This window comes from Terrapene carolina, unplaced genomic scaffold, assembly GCF_002925995.2.
Source record: "Terrapene carolina triunguis isolate 2854851 unplaced genomic scaffold, T_m_triunguis-2.0 Scaffold234, whole genome shotgun sequence".
NCBI lineage: Eukaryota > Metazoa > Chordata > Testudines > Emydidae > Terrapene > Terrapene triunguis.
The window spans coordinates 8,148,944-8,169,399 of record NW_020664585.1 but is presented as its reverse complement, the minus strand read 5'-3'; the positions used below and the strand labels follow the sequence as shown (position 1 = coordinate 8,169,399).

Here is a 20,456-nt window from a genome sequence, read left to right as displayed (position 1 = left end):
CCCCGTGGAGTGTCCTCTTTTGGGACACTCCACATATGGTAACCCTAACCTCTGAGAACTACTGCACTACAGATAAATAACAACAGTAGTAGTTAAAGGCTACTGATTTTTCACTTAGATCTCCAAAACCCACCCTGTACTCTCTGCTCCCAACCACAAACACCCAGGTTCAAGACCTCATAATCTTCCATGCCAAATCACTGTAAGCTCCTATCTCCAGCCTCCGAATGCTCACCTCACCCCTTTCAATCTCTCCAGAGAGCAGCTATTACCCTGATTTTTATTTCACTCATTTCCCCTCATTGTCTGCATCAGGCTTAATTTCTGTGACCTCCCCTTCAAGGCTCTACTCAATTTAGGGACCACCCGCCATTTTTCTGTCCTCAACCCCTTTCAGTGAAAATTTGCAATCCCACAGACCTCACATCCAGCTGTATATGCAGCCAGTCTTGCCAGGGACTGTTTTCCTGAGCCTCCCACTCCTACGAGCAGCGCATGGCCACGATCCATCCGTATGACGCGATGCACGCGGGTTAAATGCTCCAAAGCATCATCAAAAAGCACCAGATTCATTTTCGTATTAACTTCATTGTACTCTTCAAGAATCTCCTTTAAAGCCAATTTGTTAGACAGTTAACAACAGAAATGGGAAATGCTGAAAAGGTTAATAAACAAACGTAATGTAATAATTTATTTAGAAGCATTATTACACAAAAGGACATTGAGAAAAAGTAGATTATCAAAAAGATTTTTGCATTTAGGATTTCTTCAGCTCATGGAATAGATAGATGGTCACTGATTTCTACTATTTCGTACCCAAACCTACTGCCAATGGAAACTATATGTGCATAACAAGGGGTGAATAGACTCCTTAATGGTTCCAAACAAGTTTACTTCACACAAAGAACAAACAAAAGCCTGCACTGGAATATTATGAAAAATGGGCACTATTTATTTACTTTGGAAATGTTTCAATCTCGTGGATAAATCTGTTTAAAATCTAATCCAAAATTGAGTTAAACTGAGTTACCTACACCTGTCCTTGAATCCCCCTACCAATTTTTCTTGCTTTACAATCAGTATTTTCCTATTTGTAAAATGTTTTTCTCTCCCCTTTCGCTATGTGAAAGACTCACACAAACAGCAGAGGAAACTACAACTCAATGAGGAAAGAGTGAAAATGACTATATGCAAAGCACTCTCACATCCACAAAGTAAACAAACTGATAAAATAGGGGGAAATGCTTTTGTCTCTCTAATCCTTTTCAGTTTGAGTACTCTCAGCTGTTATAAGTCACAAAAGGGGGAAAAATTCAGATTGAAATGTGACTTTTCTGTTGACAGCGTCCCTTAAAAAAACCCAACCCAAACTCATGTTTATAAAACTTGAATTACATACTGCATGTGAGCCCAGAATGTCTCCAACTTAGGTTTTAGTTAAATGTCAGAAAGCATACAGATTAAATGAAGTGAATACTACTTTTTTGTAGCTTTTAGTCCGGACAATTGTCGAAGTCTGAATGTACCACAGGTGGCATGGAGTCATAGAAATGTAGGCCTGTGAGGAACCTGGAGAGGTCATCTAGTCCATCCATCTATGTTAATAGCCACACCCACCTGAAGGGCAAACTGTTGTCAACTATGGGTATGTCGACACTGCAAATACAAACCCAAGCTGGCCTGTGCCAGCTGACTGGGGCTCAGAGGGCTTGGGCTAAGGGGCTGTTTAATTGCGGTGTAGATGTTTGAATTGGGCTGGAGCCCGAGCTCTGGGACCTCCCACCTCACAGGGTTCTAGAGCCCAGGCTTCAAACCTGAGCCCGAATGCCTACATTGCCATTAAACAGCCCCGCAAGCCCAAGCCCCGCTAGTACAAATCAGTTGGCACAGGCCAGTATGGGTTTTTATAGATATACCCTATTAGTTCATACAGACAGACTCATACACAGATGCTGGTTAAAGCACTATACCTGAAAGAGAGCTTTTGCTGCATCATAGTCCTGGATGTCTTCATAAACACGAGGTTCCTCTTCATTCAGTGCCATTCTGAAGTCTCCAAAGAGAATAGGGTCTCTCATAGCCTGCTCTAAATCATCTTTGTAATGCTCTTGAATCAAGCCTCGTATATGCTCTTGTACCTTGAAGTATATCAGAGCAAACAGGTAAAATGATGCAAGGAGTTCTGAATTCAGGAACACTAGAAGGGCCTGATCCTGCAAACTCTTACCCATGAGCTATTTGATTGATTTCAATGAAGCTACTGGCACAAATACAACATTTGCCGGATCGGACTCTACTAGCATTGTGAGTTTATCCTCTAAAACCATGCAGTATATACAAGCAGCCCAGGCACTACTGATACCAGTGAGCTGCACAGGTTTAACAGAGAGCAGAATATGCCCATTATAAAAAACACTATCATTATTCTGGTAAAATCACATACCATCCTTCACTCTTATAGTTAGTTCTGATGTCATGCCACCAGCGTCGCCAAGAGTTCATTCACTCTTGTAATACATAATGTAGACACATACTGTATACAGCACACACATATGCATATAAATATAAATGCATTTATACACACATACATTATATAGTATTGGATGCAAACATATCAAAGTGTAAGGAGATTTAGAACATCAAAATATTTTTTCTTATTCCAATATTTTATGGTATTACACAAGAAATTGTGAGCTCCCCATCCTGCAGCCCTTGCAGAGACAAAATTTCCATTGGGTCAGTGTATAGCTGCCTGCCTAACTTCATAGTTTTTAATACTGATTTTCACCAGTTTATCTCAGCGGCTGATGCTAACCCTTAATCAGGTAAAACTCACGATTGGGACTGGTAAGCTTCAGGACTCAATACTGCAGAGCTATATTGAGATGATGGTTACCATGCCAATGAAGCATAGAGTCACAGAGTTTAAGGCCAGAAAGTCATCTAGGATGACCTCTTGTAGATGCATGAGTAGTTCATGGAGTCAGCAGAAGCCTAACACACATGCAGCACCTCATTCAGCTTTCCAGTGCTATGTTTTATATATCTAATGCCTGTAATGCCCAGAAGTCTGTAACGTCACAGTAAAATCACAGATTAAATGACCTTTTGGCCGTCTGTGGGTTTGTTCACTTATTCTTTTGCAGCCAGTTGCTAACCTTTTTCATGGTTTTCACATCAGTGGGCTATGTTTAAATCAATTACATAGATTGAACTGGAGTGATGCAGTGGTGAATCAGGCCTGCAGTTTGATTTCAAGACTGTAGTGGAACAGTTGTTAACATTACTATTTTAAACTAATTCCCATATTAATATAAATGATTACTAGTAAATGGAAGAAGTTACTCACCAGTGTCTTGTCTACTTCATTGATCAATCTGTCATGGAAAACTCTCAGGCACTCATTTCTCCAGACTCGCACCATCTGTGTGACTGTTTGGAACCTATATCGAAGTTAAAGTATCAGACTGCACCAAATCAGTGGACACAACAAATACGGTCATGTGGTTAATAGACTGTATTCAAATCAGGACTTGTTTCCTTTTTCACTGGAAAGAGTAACTTTATCTACAGAGATCATATTTTACAGTGTTTGTCATCAGGAACAATATCACAATTCAGGATTTTCTAAACTTCTTTACTCCCCTAAGTGATGTATCTATAATGAAAGGCAAAACAGAGATAACTGCATCTATGCATTGGTTCTTTTTTTACGTACCTGAAAAACAAAAGAGATCTACATAGCTTTTCACATAGCCCAATCACTGATTAATTTTATCCTCAATTTAATTTGATTAAAACCTCAGTAATCAAATACTTTTACTTTTACCCTTCATTCTCAGCAATGCTGTTCAGGCAAAAGTACTGGTTAATTTGACTATAAAAAGTTCCCATTTAGGTCCCAATTCAGCAAAACATTTAATCATATGCTTCAATTTGTCCTAGTCAACAAATCACTTAAGCACATGCATGTGCTTAAACCCCACTGACTGAAGTACAGGCCTAAAGTTTTGTGCTTAAGTACTTTGCTGAACTGTGTTGGGCTGCTGAATCAGAGCCTTAATTATTAAAGAAAAGGCCACAACACTTAATGGGACAGAAGAAAAAAGAGTCAATGATATTCAAAGATGCTTTACAGACATTTGTTACTGACTTCATTAGCACTGCCGTGCACTATGCAACCTGGAGGTCAGGTGGATAACAAGATAAACCATTAATTTACTCAAAGTAATAGGATGCAACTTGAAATAAGAAAAAGGCATTGCAATCAAAATTAAGATCAAAGAAGCCGGGTAGCTAAAAGTAAGTATTGACACAGCATCCATAACCTATGCCATTACAGATAGGCAAAAGCATATTGACATGGGTTGACTTAAATGTCAGTCTTAAACGGGTCATAACTGAACAGCTGAGAATTATGCTAGAGCGAAGAACTCTCAGCTGGGGTAAAGCTGGCAGAACAGACTCCTGACCAAGTGCCCCCCTTACCCTGGCATGGAGGGTGTGTCAGGAAAAGAAAGTGGTGTATCAGAGCACAGTGATCCTCAGATGGCATGCAGTTTCTTAGGGACTATATGCTGCTGGAAATAAATCAGAGAAGCTCCTAGACCTCTCTAACTCACACAACAGCTGAGAATGGTCCAGACACCCCCTTACTATCAGGAAGCTGTATCTGACTCCCTGATGCCCAGCTCTCCTGAGCAAAGCACAGCTCAGCTGCAGGAGAAAAGCTACCCCTTATTATATCCTATTTATGTGACTGCTACATGTGGGTTTTTTCCAGATAGCAAAACTGCCTCCCACTGGGCCAGATCATAAATGAGTGTAGTTCCAGTGAAGTCAATATTTATAAACATTTTTTCTCCACTTACCGCTCTGGGGTTGTAAGAACAAGTCCATTGTAGACCCTGGAGAGATCACGCAGATTAAAAATATAATGGAATTTGGAAGGAGTTGGGGGTAGATCCCGGACAATCGCTTTATAAAGTTCCAAAGTACAGAACGTCATCTTGTCAGCGATCGCTGTTATAGAGTCATTAAAAATCTGCAAACATGAGAAAGGCAAGACTTCTTCACGAGACTGATCGGGGAGAAATGTGTTTCATCAAACATACTCCACTTTCCTACTTTTCTACCCCTACTTGATAGATTAAAAATAAGTCAGTGCAAGATAAAATGTTCTTCAGAAATTCAGTGTATCATGTAACATGTGCATCTGACATTTAGTCTAGCTATTTTATTATTTAGATTGTAAACTCTTTCGTGCAGAGACCATCTTTTTGTTCTGTGTTTGTACAGCACCTAGCACAATGGGGTTCTGGTCCGATGACTGGTGCTCCTAGGCACTATCGCAATACGGATAATAAATAATATTCTCATATATAAAATTGCAATTTCATGTGCTCAGTGATGCAGTTTAATGCATTATATTTAATTTTCTGTGTTTCTTTTCAAGTCAATATTTTGTAGATCTTTGTGCATTTACAGTAACTGGCTATAGACAGCTATGAAAACCATCAATTTACAAATTATCTTCTGGCTTAAAAGTCTATTGCCCAATATGTATCAATTCAGCACAAGATGATCACTCTTTACTAATTTTTTACTAGCAACGTTCTTTGAGCAGCTACAAAAAAACACTTACTTTATAGAGAATTTCAGGGTGGGTTTTCTTTTCCGATTTTAATAACTATTTGAAGACCAATAAACACATTTAAAAAGCCCACTACAAGGAGAAAGGAAAGAGAACGGAAAGGAGAAGAGAAAAGCGTATAAGGTTCTAAAATGAATCAGAATAATTAATGTGGAGAAGTGACAATGATATGCAAAACTGTTTGTCAGCAGCAACATGGAGCCTGATCCAAAAGTCTACATTGAAGTCAACGGAAAGACTCCCATGATTTCAGTGCGTCTGTGGACGAGGACCATGGTGGCTAACAAAATCTCTTAGTAGAGTGATAGCAATATTGCCAATCTGAAGTGTGGCATTATGATTTGCTATGACTTCACAACACTTTGCCTTCCCAGGCAAGTTATTCCCTATTTGGAGCCAAATTCTTCCCTTGGATAAATGCATGAGGCTCTCCCAACTTGAATGAAGACCCAGGAAAGTATCTGAGTGCCCATTAATAAGAGTCACCAAGCTGTAAGGGAAAGATTGGCCACAAACGGGAAGATGGGAAATCATTAAAAGAAACACTTTCAAGTTCTGTAATTTCATGGAAAATAAAACTAATTAAATAACAATCCTACGAAGCCTTTTAAATAAATTCAAATTACCTCAGTGTGACCTTTCAGGATGGAGGCATAAATCAAATGCAAAGATGCCTCAGAAGGAAAAGGTACATTGAAAACACTGAAGAGTGAAATGAATCGAGGGTCAACTTCATTACGACCTCCTCCAGCTTTGCCCATGGCAGCAATAAAACCAAGGTCTCGAAGACTCTTACAATTCATCTCCTTACCACGGTCATATAAGGAACCTTTTTCCAAGAGCAACTTCAACAAGGCAATTGGTTGCTGTGTACCATATTCATCAACCTTTGTAAAATGAAAGAGCCAACATATTTCAATCACAGCATGTCTGAGTTGCCTGTAACTACTTTGAGCAGAAAATCATTGGCTCCATATTCAATAGAACATTATCATGTCTAAAGGACATTTTGTAGGGCTTTGGGCACTGATTATCCTCGCTCATTCTGATTGTTTCCGGTGGGGAAAGCACCTCATGTTGCTGATGAGTGACATACACATACACCCCTGCCAAACTTTTGGAGAGATATGGATGGGTTCTAAGGAAGTCACATCCCGCCAATGTCAACCAGAGGGAGGGTCAGTGTGTCACAGGAATTTTAAGGGCAAGAAGAAAGGAAGATCCTAATGACAAAAGAGGCCACCATGGACAAATCTGCCACCATGGACAAAACTTCAGTTTGATGGTCCCCTTCTTATAGGCCTAGGGCAGCAGATTTGGCCCAGCCATCCCTCTGTCATGATGAAGGGGTTGCTGGGCCAAATTTGGGTGAGTGGCATTGCAACCTTGCACACTGAGTCACAATGCCACTCAAATTTGACCCAGCCACCCCTCTATCCTGGGGGGGCCCTAGGCAGCTGCCTAGTTTGAATATAGATAGAGCAGGGGTCGGCAACCTTTCAGAAGTGGTGTGCCGAGTCTTCATTTATTCACTCTAGGTTTCGCATGCCGGTAATACATTTTAACGTTTTTAGAAGGTCTCTCTCTATAAGTCTATAAACTATTGTTGTATGTAAAGTAAACAAGTTTTTAAAAATGTTTAAGAAGCTCCATTTAAAATTAAATTAAAATGCAGATCTTATCAGTTTAGTGCAGTGGTTCTTAACCTGGGGTGCATGCAGGAGGGCCGGTGCAAGGATATTTTGCGCCCTCGGCGAAACTTCCACCTTGCGCTCCCCACCCCCCTCCTGCCGGCCTGGGGTTCCGTTCACTCAGCCGGCAGCGGGCTGAGCGGGGCCAGCGGCCGGGACCCCGTCTGGCAGCCACGTGCCAGGCAAAATCGGCTCGCGTGCCACCTTTGGCACGCATGCAGTAGATTGCCGACCCCTGAGATAGAGCGACCCCGGGATAGCAGCCTATCCATCAAAAAAAGATACATGTTTAAAGTTTAAGAGTGATATTGTAATAGCACTGAAATATGCCACGGTGCTCAGAGGTCCAAACCTTAGAAATTGGAAGGTACAAAGCTGAAGTCCAAGCGTGTATAATGAACCCGGTTGGACTTGTGCATTAATGGACCACAAGAATGCAGCCTATCATCTTCTTATGTTATATTGCAAACAGGATGGCAGCTTACCCTTGGCATGTTCATATCATCCATGAAAACCAGGAGGCGCTTTCCCATAGGGGGCCCATAAGTATCCTTAGTACGTTTCTCTACATTTGCTTCCAAGTTTCTCTGAATATCCATTGATGTTGTACGAGAAGAGAAGTTAATTATTAGCAGCACCTATACAGGAAGAAAAAACTTGATCAAAATGTTTTTTTTTTAAATATTTTAAATGGCATTTTTTAGACAATGTTCTTCACATTTGACAATATGAAAAAAATAGCACACCAGCTGTACATTAAACACCATTCTGGTCTGGCTATTCACTTAGAATATAGCCGGTATCATTCTGGGGGTTCAGTAAGACCCCAAGATGATCATTTGATAAACGCATTTTTACCTTATAAAAAACTGAAGCCCTATTTAAGAATAACTACATTAATTCAATGCCTTTGATCCTGAAGGATCCCAAAATATTTTAGATACTTAGGACCTTGCAGTCAGAACCCTGCATCCAAGTGGAGCCTCATTGAAGTCAAGGGAGCTGTGCACAGACTCAGGGCCCTACCAGTGCAAATCCAGTTGTTGAATCCGGGTTTTAAACTGGAGGTATTATTTCACCCGCCACTGAAATGCAGCCACCTCTGGGGTGAAATGCAACTATTTAACAACATACAACATGAGAAAGAGGAAGACACAAGTTTTATAAACAGAACAGAATCCACGAGTACATACATTAGTGTCTTGGTTTAGGTTTTTTAGAAATGTTTGTGTAGTTGCAGTCTTAGAAGTGCCAGATTCACCAACAAGAACAACAGGGTGTTTGATTTTTACCATCTGTTCTAACAACCATGTAGTGCGTGTTGTATCCACAGTAGGAACTATTAAAAAAAAAGAGTAAAAGATCAATTTAAAATGCAGCAGAGCTGGAGGTTTTGCATATGTAATGATGGCGCAAACCCATACTGTGTTAATATACTGCAGCATAAAAAGTGTAATCTGAAACAGCAGATAAGTAACCGTATTTAAGAACAACCTTAATTGCACAACCCTCTCTTTTCAACATTTATTGTGGAAACTTTATTCATATGTGTTGAAATGGATTACATTCACCCCATGCACAGATCCAGCAAAAAGCTCGTGCACCATTTAAGCCCCACTGAACCCCTATTTTGAGGATTTACCTGGGATTTATGAAGGCCTTTTGCTAGAGCTCTGCAGAAGTGAATTTTGCACTGTGTGACTAGATTGAAGTTATTAGGGATAACTTTAGTGGCCAGATAATTTATTTGTGTTTTCAGTGAAGTTAACATGTACTTGCTGAATTATTACTATAAAATTATATGCATTACTTTGTCATAACTGTACAACTCACTTGTCACTACTTTATTATGCTGGCATAACAACAGATATTGTATTACGGGATTTCATGATAGGTTACTTTTTACTCTGACTAGGCAATTGAGCCAGGATCTGTGATTTTCCTGGCTTGTCTACCCCTGGGAGACTGTGGTTGTTTTTTTTCCCACTGGTTCAGCAACTCCCTACTTTTTACCTTAGTAGTAATGCAAAACATGGTTCCTAACAATCCTTAAAAGATGAACTGTGAACTAACTCATTTTTTATCCATCCCCTACTGCTTCTTTATTATATATAAAGATGGCCTGACAGTGTTCTTTTTTTCCTTGTCCTTTACATTACGATGTATCATGAATATCAGTTTTCCACATTCCTCATTTTACTGAAGGGTTTTGACAAGATCCTTGAAGAACCTGAAGGGTGACATCCCACAAGGCTGAAGCTGCCACTGAGAGGGAAGAGGTGTTGAATCTCAGGCTATGCCTACATTTAAAACTCTACAGTGCCACAGCTGCAGCTGCACCAATGCAGCACTTCAATGTAAAAAACTTACTACCGCAACGGGAGGGGTTCTCCCGTCGCTGTAGTTAAACCATCTACCCAAGAGGCAGTAGCTAGTTGGACTGAAGAATCAACCTAGTGCTGTCTACTCGGGGACTTAGATCGGCTTAACTATGTCACTCAGCAGGGTGTGAATTATTCACAATCCTGAGTGACGTGTAGATGTGTAGACTAGCCCAGCTGTCTAATTATGATGTCACCATTCAAACCCTCCTAAGACCTTGCTGGAGTCCTCCAGCATGAAGAAGGATATCAAAGCCTATTACTTCTAATGGGAAAAACAGGCAAAAAAAGAAAAACCGCTTCCAGTAAACTTTAAGGCTATTGTTGTATATCACAAAGGAGCAGTAAAGAGCAAAATAATTTTTTTTGCCTTGTTATTCATCTTCACTTCCTGAATGAAACATCCCAAAATGGAATCTTGCACTGCACAGGTTATTTACTGCTAGATGGCTATAGATAGCACATTTTAGATTAAAGGATAGCAACACTTACCTAGAATGTCAATAAATTTCACATCAAGTTTATGGAAGTATTCAGGAACTAGTTTGCTCCAAGGTACCCACTTTTTTTGACACCCATCAAAATGAAAGTCATACAAAGTTGGAAGCTGACCTGCAATATACAATGTGGTTCTCATTTAACAACTGAAGATCATCTGGGACATAGAAATATTTCAGGAGAAACATCATTTGACTAAGATAAATGTGCACGGTGAGATTTTGTAATAAGAGGTGCAGCACAGAACTCGCAGCCTGAGGGAGTGTCCTATCATATCTTTAAGTCACTTTGGTGCCCTCCCGATCTTGGGTTACTCCAGGGGCTAGAGAGGCCTTGATGGCCTCTCTAAGTCATTTGAGAGACAAGGTGGGTGAGGTAATATATTTTATTGGACCAACTTCTGTTGGTGAGAGAGACAAGCTTTCAAGCTCATACACAGCTCTGCTTCAGGCCACCTCTCTGTAGGCTTGAAAACTTGTGTCTCTCACCAATAGAATTTGATCCAATAAAAGGTATTGCCTCACCCACCTTGTCGCTCTAATATCCTGGGACCAACATGGCTATAACAATGCTGCATGTCTACATTATTGCAGTCTCCCCAGACTTCCCACGGCCATAGTGATCGCTGCCTAGAGTCTCTGCAGCGCTGAGTGCTGAGGCCTCCCCGACATGCCGTTCCTACCCCAGCCCCCAGAACACCACTATCCCAGGACTTGCAAGGGGGACCCTCAGGAGCAGCCTTGTGGCTGTCTTCCACAGTGCCTCCTGCCTGGGCAATCCTCCCCTGGGTGGAACTCTTCTCAGAGAGTGGGTCAGTACTTGAGAGTCATTCAAATTCAATAGTAGCAGATGGCTCTCAATGACAGTCCTTCAAAGAGGTGTCAAAAACACCTTTCCAGCGCAAGGCAGATGTCTGGAGTGCAGAACAACACGCTGCCCTCAGGCAAGTTTAGACATGATGTTCAACACACCTTGTATTTAGCTGTGACACTCTGAGTACATTTCCCAGACCTGAAGAAGAGCTCTGTGTAGCTCAAAAGCTTGTCTCTCCCACCAACAGAAGTTGGTCCAATAAAAGATATTACCTCACCCACCTTGTCTCTCTAATATCCTGCATACAACATACAGGGCCGGCTCCAGCTTTTTTGCTACCCCAAGCGGTGAAGAAGGAAAAGAAAGAAAAGAAAAGAAAAACCAGAGCCGCCCAGAGAGGGGGGCAAGTGGGGCAATTTGCCCCAGACCCCACAGGGGCCCCCAGGAGAATACAGTATTCTGTGGTATTGCAACTTTTTTTTAATGGAAGGGGCCCCCAAAATTGCTTTGCCCCAGGCCCCCTGAATTCTCTGGGCGGCCCTGAGAAAAACCCGATTGAGCTGCCGCCGAAGTGCCGCTGAAGACGAAGAGAGTGAGTGAAGGACCTGACGCCGAACTGCCACCGCAGACCCGGACATGCCGCCCCAACGACGGATGTAGTGCCACCCCTTTCTATTGGCCGCCCCAGGCACCTGCTTCCTTCGCTGGTGCCTGGAGCCGGCCTTGACAACATACAATACGAACTCTTTGATACAGGCATATCCCACTCTGTTACATTGTTTTCTTTTAAAACAAGGGAAGTGTCTCAGACTGAATTATAAATGACAAAATCCTACCTGGCAGTTCCCCTGGTTTAGCCATGACATTATCATCTTGAACCATTGACATTGAGGAAATACGTTTAATACTTTCATCAAATTTAATTCTTCCTGTATCAAGCAGCGTAGCACCTAAAGAGGAATATAAAGCTTCCAGGAAGTAGCACTCCAGAACATCAGGATCATCGGGTTCCAGCACTACTACGGCTTCCAGCATCATAGTCAACTGCATCACCTGTGGTAGAAAATTGAGAAACAATGGCTTCAGATGAAGTTCAGCATTATGATGACTTTTAATATGCCTTCTTTTCTTTTCATGCCTTTGGGGCAAGGCAATATATTCAAATATGTTGTGATGATTTGTGTGCATATAGGTGTGTGTCTGCTAATATAGGTATTCATTAAAGTAAAAGAATAGTGTTAGCAACTGACTGTCTTTATTATAGTGGGAATAGAGGCATATTTTGTCTAGTTGTCATACTGAGGAACACTTTGGTTTCACCACTGTCATTGGCTTGCTGTGTAAACTTAGGAAAGTTATGTACCCCCTCTGTGCCTCAGTTTCCCCTTCTGTAGAAGCGTTCTTAAACAATACTCTTTATATCTTACCATATTTAAATCTGTTTGGGGAACAATGGTTTTCAGCTTCTCTCCTTGCTTGCCATCCACAATTCCTTCTACAATCATATCGATAAGGTATGGTACATATTTTTCAAAGAGACGATTTAACGCAACTTGTTCTTGCTGAGAAAAAAGAGATAGGACACAGCCACATAGAAACATTAAAAGCCAGTTTGCTACCTAACCAACTGTAACTAGTCTTAGGGTATGTCTACACTACGAGAGTAGTTCGATTTTAGTTAAATCGAATATGTGCAATCGATATTAGAAAGTCGAACGTGTGTGTCTACACTAAGGACAGTAATTCGACTTTGTCAGTCCACACTACCAGGGAAAGCGTCGACATTGGAAGCAGTGCACTGTGGGCAGCTATCCCACAGTTCCCGCAGTCCCCGCCGCCCATTGGAATTCTGGGTCGAGCCCCCAATGCCTTCTGGGTAAAAAAATGTGGCGAGGGTGCTTTTGGGTAACTGTCGTCATCCGTCAGTCACTACCGCCCTGCCTCCCTCCCTGAAAGCGCCGGCGGGAAATCAGTTCGCGCACTTTTTGATCAGTGACAGCGCGGACGCCACAGCACTGCGATCATGGATCCCGCTGCGACCATCGCTGCAGTTGTGGCCGTTCTCAACGCCTCGCACCTTATCATACACCTTTCCCAGAGGCAGATGCAGAGAAATCAGGCGAGGAGGCTACGGCACCGCCGTGAGGGCCTGAAGTCGGAGAGTAGCACAGAGCTGTCAGAAACCACGAGCCCCAGCGCCCAGGACATCACGGTGGCAATGGGTCATGTGGATATTGTGGAACGGCGATTCTGGGCCCGGGAAACAAGCACGGACTGGTGGGACCGCATAGTGCTTCAGGTCTGGGATGAATCCCAGTGGCTGCGAAACTTTCGCATGCGGAAGGGGACTTTCCTCGAACTTTGTGAGTTGCTGTCCCCTGCCCTGAAGCGCAAGGACACCCGCATGCGAGCAGCCCTGACTGTCCAGAAGCGAGTGGCCATAGCCCTCTGGAAGCTTGCAACGCTGGACAGCTACCGGTCAGTCGCGAACCACTTTGGCGTGGGCAAATCTACCGTGGGGGTTGTTGTCCTGCAAGTAGCCAAGGCAATCGTCAAGGTACTGCTGTCAAAGGTAGTGACTCTGGGAAACGCGCAGGCCATCATAGATGGCTTCGCTGCGATGGGATTCCCAAACTGCGGTGGGGCTATAGATGGGACTCACATCCTTATCCTGGGACCGGGCCACCAGGCCAGCCAGTACATCAATAGAAAGGGCTACTTTTCAATGGTGCTGCAAGCACTGGTGGACCATCGGGGACGGTTTACAAACATCTACGTCGGATGGCCGGGCAAGGTTCATGACGCTCGCGTGTTCAGGAACTCTGGTCTGTTTAGACGGCTGCAGGAAGGTATTTACTTCCCGGACCACAAGATAACTGTTGGGGATGTGGAGATGCCTACAGTGATCCTCGGGGACCCAGCCTACCCGCTAATGCCCTGGCTCATGAAGCCCTATACTGGCGCCCTGGACACAGAAAAAGAACTGTTCAACTACCGGCTGAGCAAGTGCAGAATGGTGGTGGAGTGTGCTTTTGGCCGTCTCAAGGGGAGATGGAGAAGCTTACTCACTCGCTGTGATCTCAGCGAAACCAATATCCCCATCGTTATTGCAGCTTGCTGTGTGCTCCACAATCTCTGTGAGAGCAAGGGGGAGACCTTTATGGCGGGGTGGGAGGTTGAGGCAAATAGCCTGGCTGCTGATTACGCCCAGCCAGACAGCCGGGCGATTAGAAGAGCCCAGCGGGACGCGCTGTGCATAAGGGAGGCTTTGAAAGCCAGTTTCAAGGCTGAGCAGGGTACCCAGTGACTTTTAAGTTTGTGGACACAGAAGCTGAACTTGTCCCCGTTTCTTTACCCAGTTGCCGTCGACTATCCTCTCCAGTTACATACCCCCTTCACCCCCTTCCCAAAAAATAAAATCTGTTCTGTTTTGTTAATGGACACCGTTGTCTTTATTACTGTTTTCGCGGGAATGTTTTAAACCTGGGACGCAGACTGTGGCGGGGGGCGGGTTTAGTGTTGTGATGCAAATGATGCTTCTAAACTCCAGGAATGACAGGCTCCGCGGTGGTGGACTGGTTGTTTCAACGGAGCCTGCCAGCCCTCCTGGCCGGGACTGCGTGTATGTGTCGGCTATGTGACTGTCTTGCAGGGGGAGGAGGGTTACAGATCCCCTGCTGCGCGGCTCTGTGATCCAGGGTAAGGACCGCTGCATAAGATCTGTAACTGCCCTCCCCCGCCACCAAGTCACAGAGCAACACCACCCCCCCCCCCACCACACAGAACATGAAAACCACCTCCCAGACTGACCAGGATAACTAGTCACTGCACTGTATATGTGCCCTGCTGCTGCACCTGCCCCCTGCTAAAGGTGACTGTCCTGTCCAATGACCAAGCCCCTTCCCCCCCCTTCAGACAGACTCTCCTCCAAAAGAAGAGGATGGAAACAGTAATGAACAGAAACGTATTCTTTATTAACAACCGCACATGGAACGGGGGGGTGAAACTTGGACGGGGTCTTGTGTGAGGCGGGTAGGAAAGGACTTTTCAAATTTTGGGGAATGAGAGCCTTCTAGTGGTAGAGCAGTCCGCAGGGGTGGAGTGAAATTTTTCACGGCCCCTTCCGCCCCTCCGTGTTTGGACTTTGGGTGAGGGGGGTATGGGACTTGGTGGCGGGGCAGGGCAGTTAGAGAGAGACTGCAGCGGGGCTCTCTCCTCCTGCCTCCGGTCCTGCAGAACATCCACAAGGCGGCGGAGCGTGTCCGTTTGCTCCCTCATTAGTCCAAGCAGCGTTTGAGTAGCCTGCCTGTCCTCCTGTCGCCACCTCTCCTCCCGTTCAATGTTTGCCCGGTGCATTTGGGACAAGTTCTCCCTCCACTGTGTCTGCTGGGCTGCCTGTGCTCGGGAGCATCCCATTAGTTCAGCAAACATGTCTTCCCGTGTCCTCTTCTTCCTCCTCCTAATGTGCGCTAGCCTCTGGGCAGATGTGGCTGTGGGAATTGGAAAAAGGGAGTGAATTCCTGAGACAGATCAATGTATCTGTGAACAGAGAACATAGTCTTTCTCTGTGAACAAGACCATGCAGAGCACCTATCACACGCGCACTGAGGACAAGGTCGAATTTTCGGCCCTCGCCTACAGTGCCTGCGGTCTTGCTGTGGCGAGCTGAGGAGCAGGGCAGGACACCGGACTTTGTCTAGATGGCAAACATGGTAAGCCGTAGACTTGTGGCTGCTTAAAACTTTAAGAGTGGCACTGGCCTCCTTTCACATAGAAAGCAATGCGAGTCTCTGCTGGCAGCAATCCTGCAAGCATGAACTCTGCCCCTGTCCCAGCCCCTCGCGGCTGTAAACCGCGTGGCTGTAAACCGGCGGTTGCAGTTCTGTAAAGGGACGGGCAAGCAGTCCCAATACTAACTTTCCCCTACCTAATTCACAGCAGGGAGTCATGCCAGACATCACCCTCCTGAAGGTCTCGGAGAGCCAGAAGGAGCGGATGCTTCGTGACAGCCTGCAGAAACCGGGGCCATTTGCTGCAATGCTCTGCAAGGCCATGATCCCCGAGTACCTGCTGGCGTTGTGGCAGGGAAACGTGTCCTACCACGGGGGGCCTAATAAGCTCTCCCTGCCCAGGAACCTGCTCATGAGGCTTGAAAAACACCTGCAGGAGGCCTATGAGGAGTTCTCCCCGGAGGATGTCGCCTCAATCCCCGGATACATTGACCAGTTTTTGGCTTAGGTGCCCTTGGAGGGACAAAAGAGTGCAGCGTTTTGGGCACTATAATCATGAAGCGGACATTGTGAAATTTTTTGAAAATAGTTCGGACTATATATTGAAGCGCCCAAAGACAGACTAATCATGATACACTTTGCACAGATTCCCGTTTTGTTGGACTTTCCTGTTTACATGTTTTGAAGCACTTTACCCACTGTTAATATTTTAAATCTTCCTGTTCTGTTGTAAATAAATGTTTACATGTTTTAAAGCACTTTAGCTATTGTTAATATTTTAAATATGCCAGTTATGTTATAAATAAATGTTTAGATATTTAAAACACTTACTGCTTGATCCTTCCCCTGAATCTGTGTCTGGGATAACGGCTGGGGAGGGTTGGTAGGGGATCTCTGTGAGGGTGATGAAGAGCTCCTGGCTGTCGGGCAAATCAGCGTTGTAAGCGCTGTCTACTGCTTCATCCTCCTCATCTCCTTCCTCCTCTTCCCCGTCCGCTGAGGAACCGGCCGCGGACAATATCCCATCCTCAGAGTCCACGGTCAGGGGTGGGGTAGTGGTGGCGGCCGCACCTAGGATGGAATGCAGTGCCTCGTAGAAACGGGATGTGTGGGGCTGGGATCCGGAGCGTCCGTTTGCCTCTTTGGTCTTCTGGTAGCCTTGTCTCAGCTCCTTGATTTTCACGCGGCATTGCGTTGCATCCCGGCTGTATCCTCTCTCTGCCATGGCTTTAGAGATCTTCTCATAGGTCTTTGCATTCCGTCTTTTGGAGCGCAGCTCGGAAAGCACGGACTCATCTCCCCACACAGCGATGAGATCCAAGACTTCCCGATCCGTCCATGCTGGGGCCCTCTTTCTATTAGATTGCACGGCCATCTCTGCTGGAGAGCTCTGCATCGTTGCCACTGCTGCTGAGCTCGCCACGGTGTCAAAACAGAAACTGCGATTCAAACTGCCCAGACAGGAAAAGGAATTCAAATTTTCCCGGGGTGTGGCTGGTCAGAGCATCCGAGCTCGGACTGCTGTCCAGAGCGTCAACAGAGTGGTGCACTGTGGGATAGCTCCCGGAGCTACTAGCGTCGAATTCCATCCACACCTAGCCTAATTCGACATGGCCATGTCGAATTTAGCGCTACTCCTCTCGTTGGGGAGGATTACAGAAATCGATTTAAAGAGAGCTCTATGTCGAACTAAATGGCTTCCTGGTGTGGACGGGTGCAGGGTTAATTCGATATAACGGCGCTAAATTCGACATAAAAGCCTAGTGTAGACCAGGCCTTAGGATTTGTCTAAGCAGCCCGACAATTTGGACTATGAGGGTATGAAATGCAGCACACACTAGCATCCTGCGGTCTAACTGTCCTGTGTGGATGCTGTGGGTGTGAATGAAAAGGTATCTAACGGTATGTCTACACTAGGAAATTAGGTCGAATTTATAGAAGTCCATCTTTAGAAAGCGATTTTATACAGTTGATCATGTATGTCCCCACTAAGCGCAGTAGGTCGGCGGAATGCGTCCTCAATACCGTGGCTAGCATTGACTCACGGCGTGGTGCACTGTGGGTAGCTATCCCACAGTCCCCGCTGCCCATTGGAATTCTGGGTTAAGCTCCCAATGCCTGATGGGGCAAAAACATTGTTGCAGGTGGTTTTGGGTACATGTCGTCAGTCTCCCCTCTTTCTTTCCCTCCCTCCTTGAACGCAATGGCAAACAATCGTTTCGCGCCTTTTTTCCTGGATTACCTGTGCAGACGCCATAGCACAGCAAGGATGGAGCCCACTCAGCTCACCGCTGCTGTTGTGAGCATTGTAAATACCTCGCGCATTATCCTGCAGGATGTGCAGAACCCGGCTATGAAACGACAGCACGAGGACGATTGTGAGGAGGACATGGACACAGACGTTCCTGAAAGCACGGGCTGTTGCAATTGGGACAGCATGGCAGCAGTGGGGCAGGTTGATACAGTGAAACGCCGATTCTGGGCCAGGCAAACAAGCACAGACTGGTGGGACCGCATAGTGTTGCAGGTATGGGATGATTCCCAGTGGCTGCGCAACTTTCGCATGCGTAAGCCCACTTTCATGGAACTGTATGAGTTGCTTTCCCCTGCCCTGAAGTGCAGGAATACCAAGATGAGACCTGCCCTGACTGTTGAGAAGCGAGTGGCGATAGCCCTGTGGAAGCTTGCAATGCCTGACTGCTACTGGTCAGTTGGGAATCAATTTGGAGTGGGCAAATCTACTATGGGGACTGCCTGAGAGGCGTACTTATACCAAAGTAAATTCCTAGTGCAGTCCAGGCCTTGGTATAACATAAAGCCCTCTTCAAAGCAACATGCACCATATTACATAAGCAGGGGTCATGGATTCACTATTTTATAATATGAATCAGTTCATTCTTATGATAATTTTTGACTTTTATTCTGGAAATCAAGAACCTCTCGCTGATCTGTTTTTATATTATTTGTTTCCACACCAAAGAATTAAAGGTTAACATGCTCATTTTCTTACAGCTCTAATCAAACTTGGTAACAGTGATCTGTATGACAAATGAATTCTAAAGAAATTCAGCCAATGAAGTTGCCACAATTTATATTCTATATTCAGATAACAGTTTCTGAAATCATTATCTTATCAACACCAGCAATTTTCTACCTTGTTTCCTCTCTGGTTAAGCCATTTCTGCCAGTACGGCTTATATTTCAAGTTTTTAGGATCTACAAAGACCATCCCACAACGGGATACGGTAGCAGGAGATGCATACTGTAAGTCTCCAACCTAGAAAACAAAGTTGCAATGATGGCCATAAATAACTTGAAACCATGAAGAGCAGTTGAAGCTCCTGCTTTTCAGAATCTGCAGCGCCAGATGGAGTTAACCCTTTATTTGTTGTTAAATGATGTGGTCATTACTCACCTCAAATAACAGAGCACAGTGAGCCTGCAGCCTGATGCGCTCCCCATTGGCCAAGGTTAACAACTTGTTATCATCCATTACAGAATTCATATTTTCCACCCAGAGAGCATCCACATCTCCATCAAATAAAATGTACCTGTAGACATGTCAGACAAAGAGACGTTAGATAAACAGTGATTCATCTTCAATAGTCCCCTCATGTTTTGAAATTAACAAGGCACAGTCTATCCATTTATTTCCTTTTTTAAGTACTATCATCATCATCAAAGATGTTAGCTCAATTTTAGGATAAGGATATGAATTAACCCAAATGGAAGAGATTTAAAGGCTCTCTTGCCCTTTCCTTCAACCTGCCTAGTTCCCATTCACCTTACTAGGAGTACTGAGCTCACATTAACAGACTGCTACACCTCTACAGGCTCAATTCATACAAAATTTGTTTTTGAGGTTGCTTGCCTGCTGAGGCTCAGGCATTCTTCTGCCCACATACCAGAGAAAGATGTTCTCCTTGGGCCTGACCCAAAGTCCACTGACTTTACAGTATATCCACCTTGGAAAAAGCTGCCTAGTGGTGGGGAAAAGAACACCGAATGTGTGGCACCACATGTGACGGGAGAGGACTGAATCTCTACTTGGAAGTTATGGTATACAATAGGGCAGACGTAGAGAGCTCATGGGCAGATCTCCCCAACCCGCCTCAAACACCTCCACAATTCCTCCCCCACCTTTATGGCCTCATGAGAGGCATTGAACTGCTCAGCTTTAGTTTCCCCATCTATAAAACTGAAATATTATTACATATCTCATTCAAGGGAGTGTGTATTAGATGCTGTTTTCAAGTACTTTCAACCAGAAAACTCTATACAAGAGCTAAGCAATACTGTTAGCTCCCTTCTTCACATGTACAGTGCACAAGGCCCTCAAATGTGCAATGCACAGGGCTGCAGTTGCAGAACTAATATGTTAAATTTGCTTCTGATGAAAGGCCATGACTATTGTCCAGTTTAAAGTAATTCAATGGAAAAAGAAAAGATAGTATCTTATGTAGCTTAAAATCACTTTAGTACAGGGGTGGCCAATCTGAGCCTGAGAAGGAGCCAGAATTTACCAATGTACATTGCCAAAGAGCCACAGTAATATGTCAGCAACCCCCCATCAGCTCCCCCACCCCACTCCCAGCACCTCCCACCCACCGGCAGCCCCATAGATCAGCGCCTCCCCCACCCTCCCCATCAGCTGTTTCGTGGCATGCAGGAGGCTCAAGGGAGGGAGGTG

The 20,456-nt window shown here is 44.6% G+C and overlaps 1 protein-coding gene across 1 annotated transcript in view; it reads right to left on the bottom strand.

Annotated features, from left to right (window-relative positions):
- Positions 1–20,456, bottom strand: part of DNAH10 (dynein axonemal heavy chain 10) — a 106,979-nt gene that overhangs the window by 35,619 nt on the left and 50,904 nt on the right. Inside the window, 12 exon segments of the mRNA XM_029912620.1 lie at positions 417–609; positions 1,971–2,138; positions 3,350–3,443; positions 4,872–5,044; positions 6,280–6,540; positions 7,830–7,982; positions 8,538–8,683; positions 10,218–10,337; positions 11,873–12,089; positions 12,464–12,598; positions 18,921–19,043; positions 19,182–19,317. Of these exon segments, the coding sequence (XP_029768480.1) occupies positions 417–609; positions 1,971–2,138; positions 3,350–3,443; positions 4,872–5,044; positions 6,280–6,540; positions 7,830–7,982; positions 8,538–8,683; positions 10,218–10,337; positions 11,873–12,089; positions 12,464–12,598; positions 18,921–19,043; positions 19,182–19,317 (1,919 nt within the window).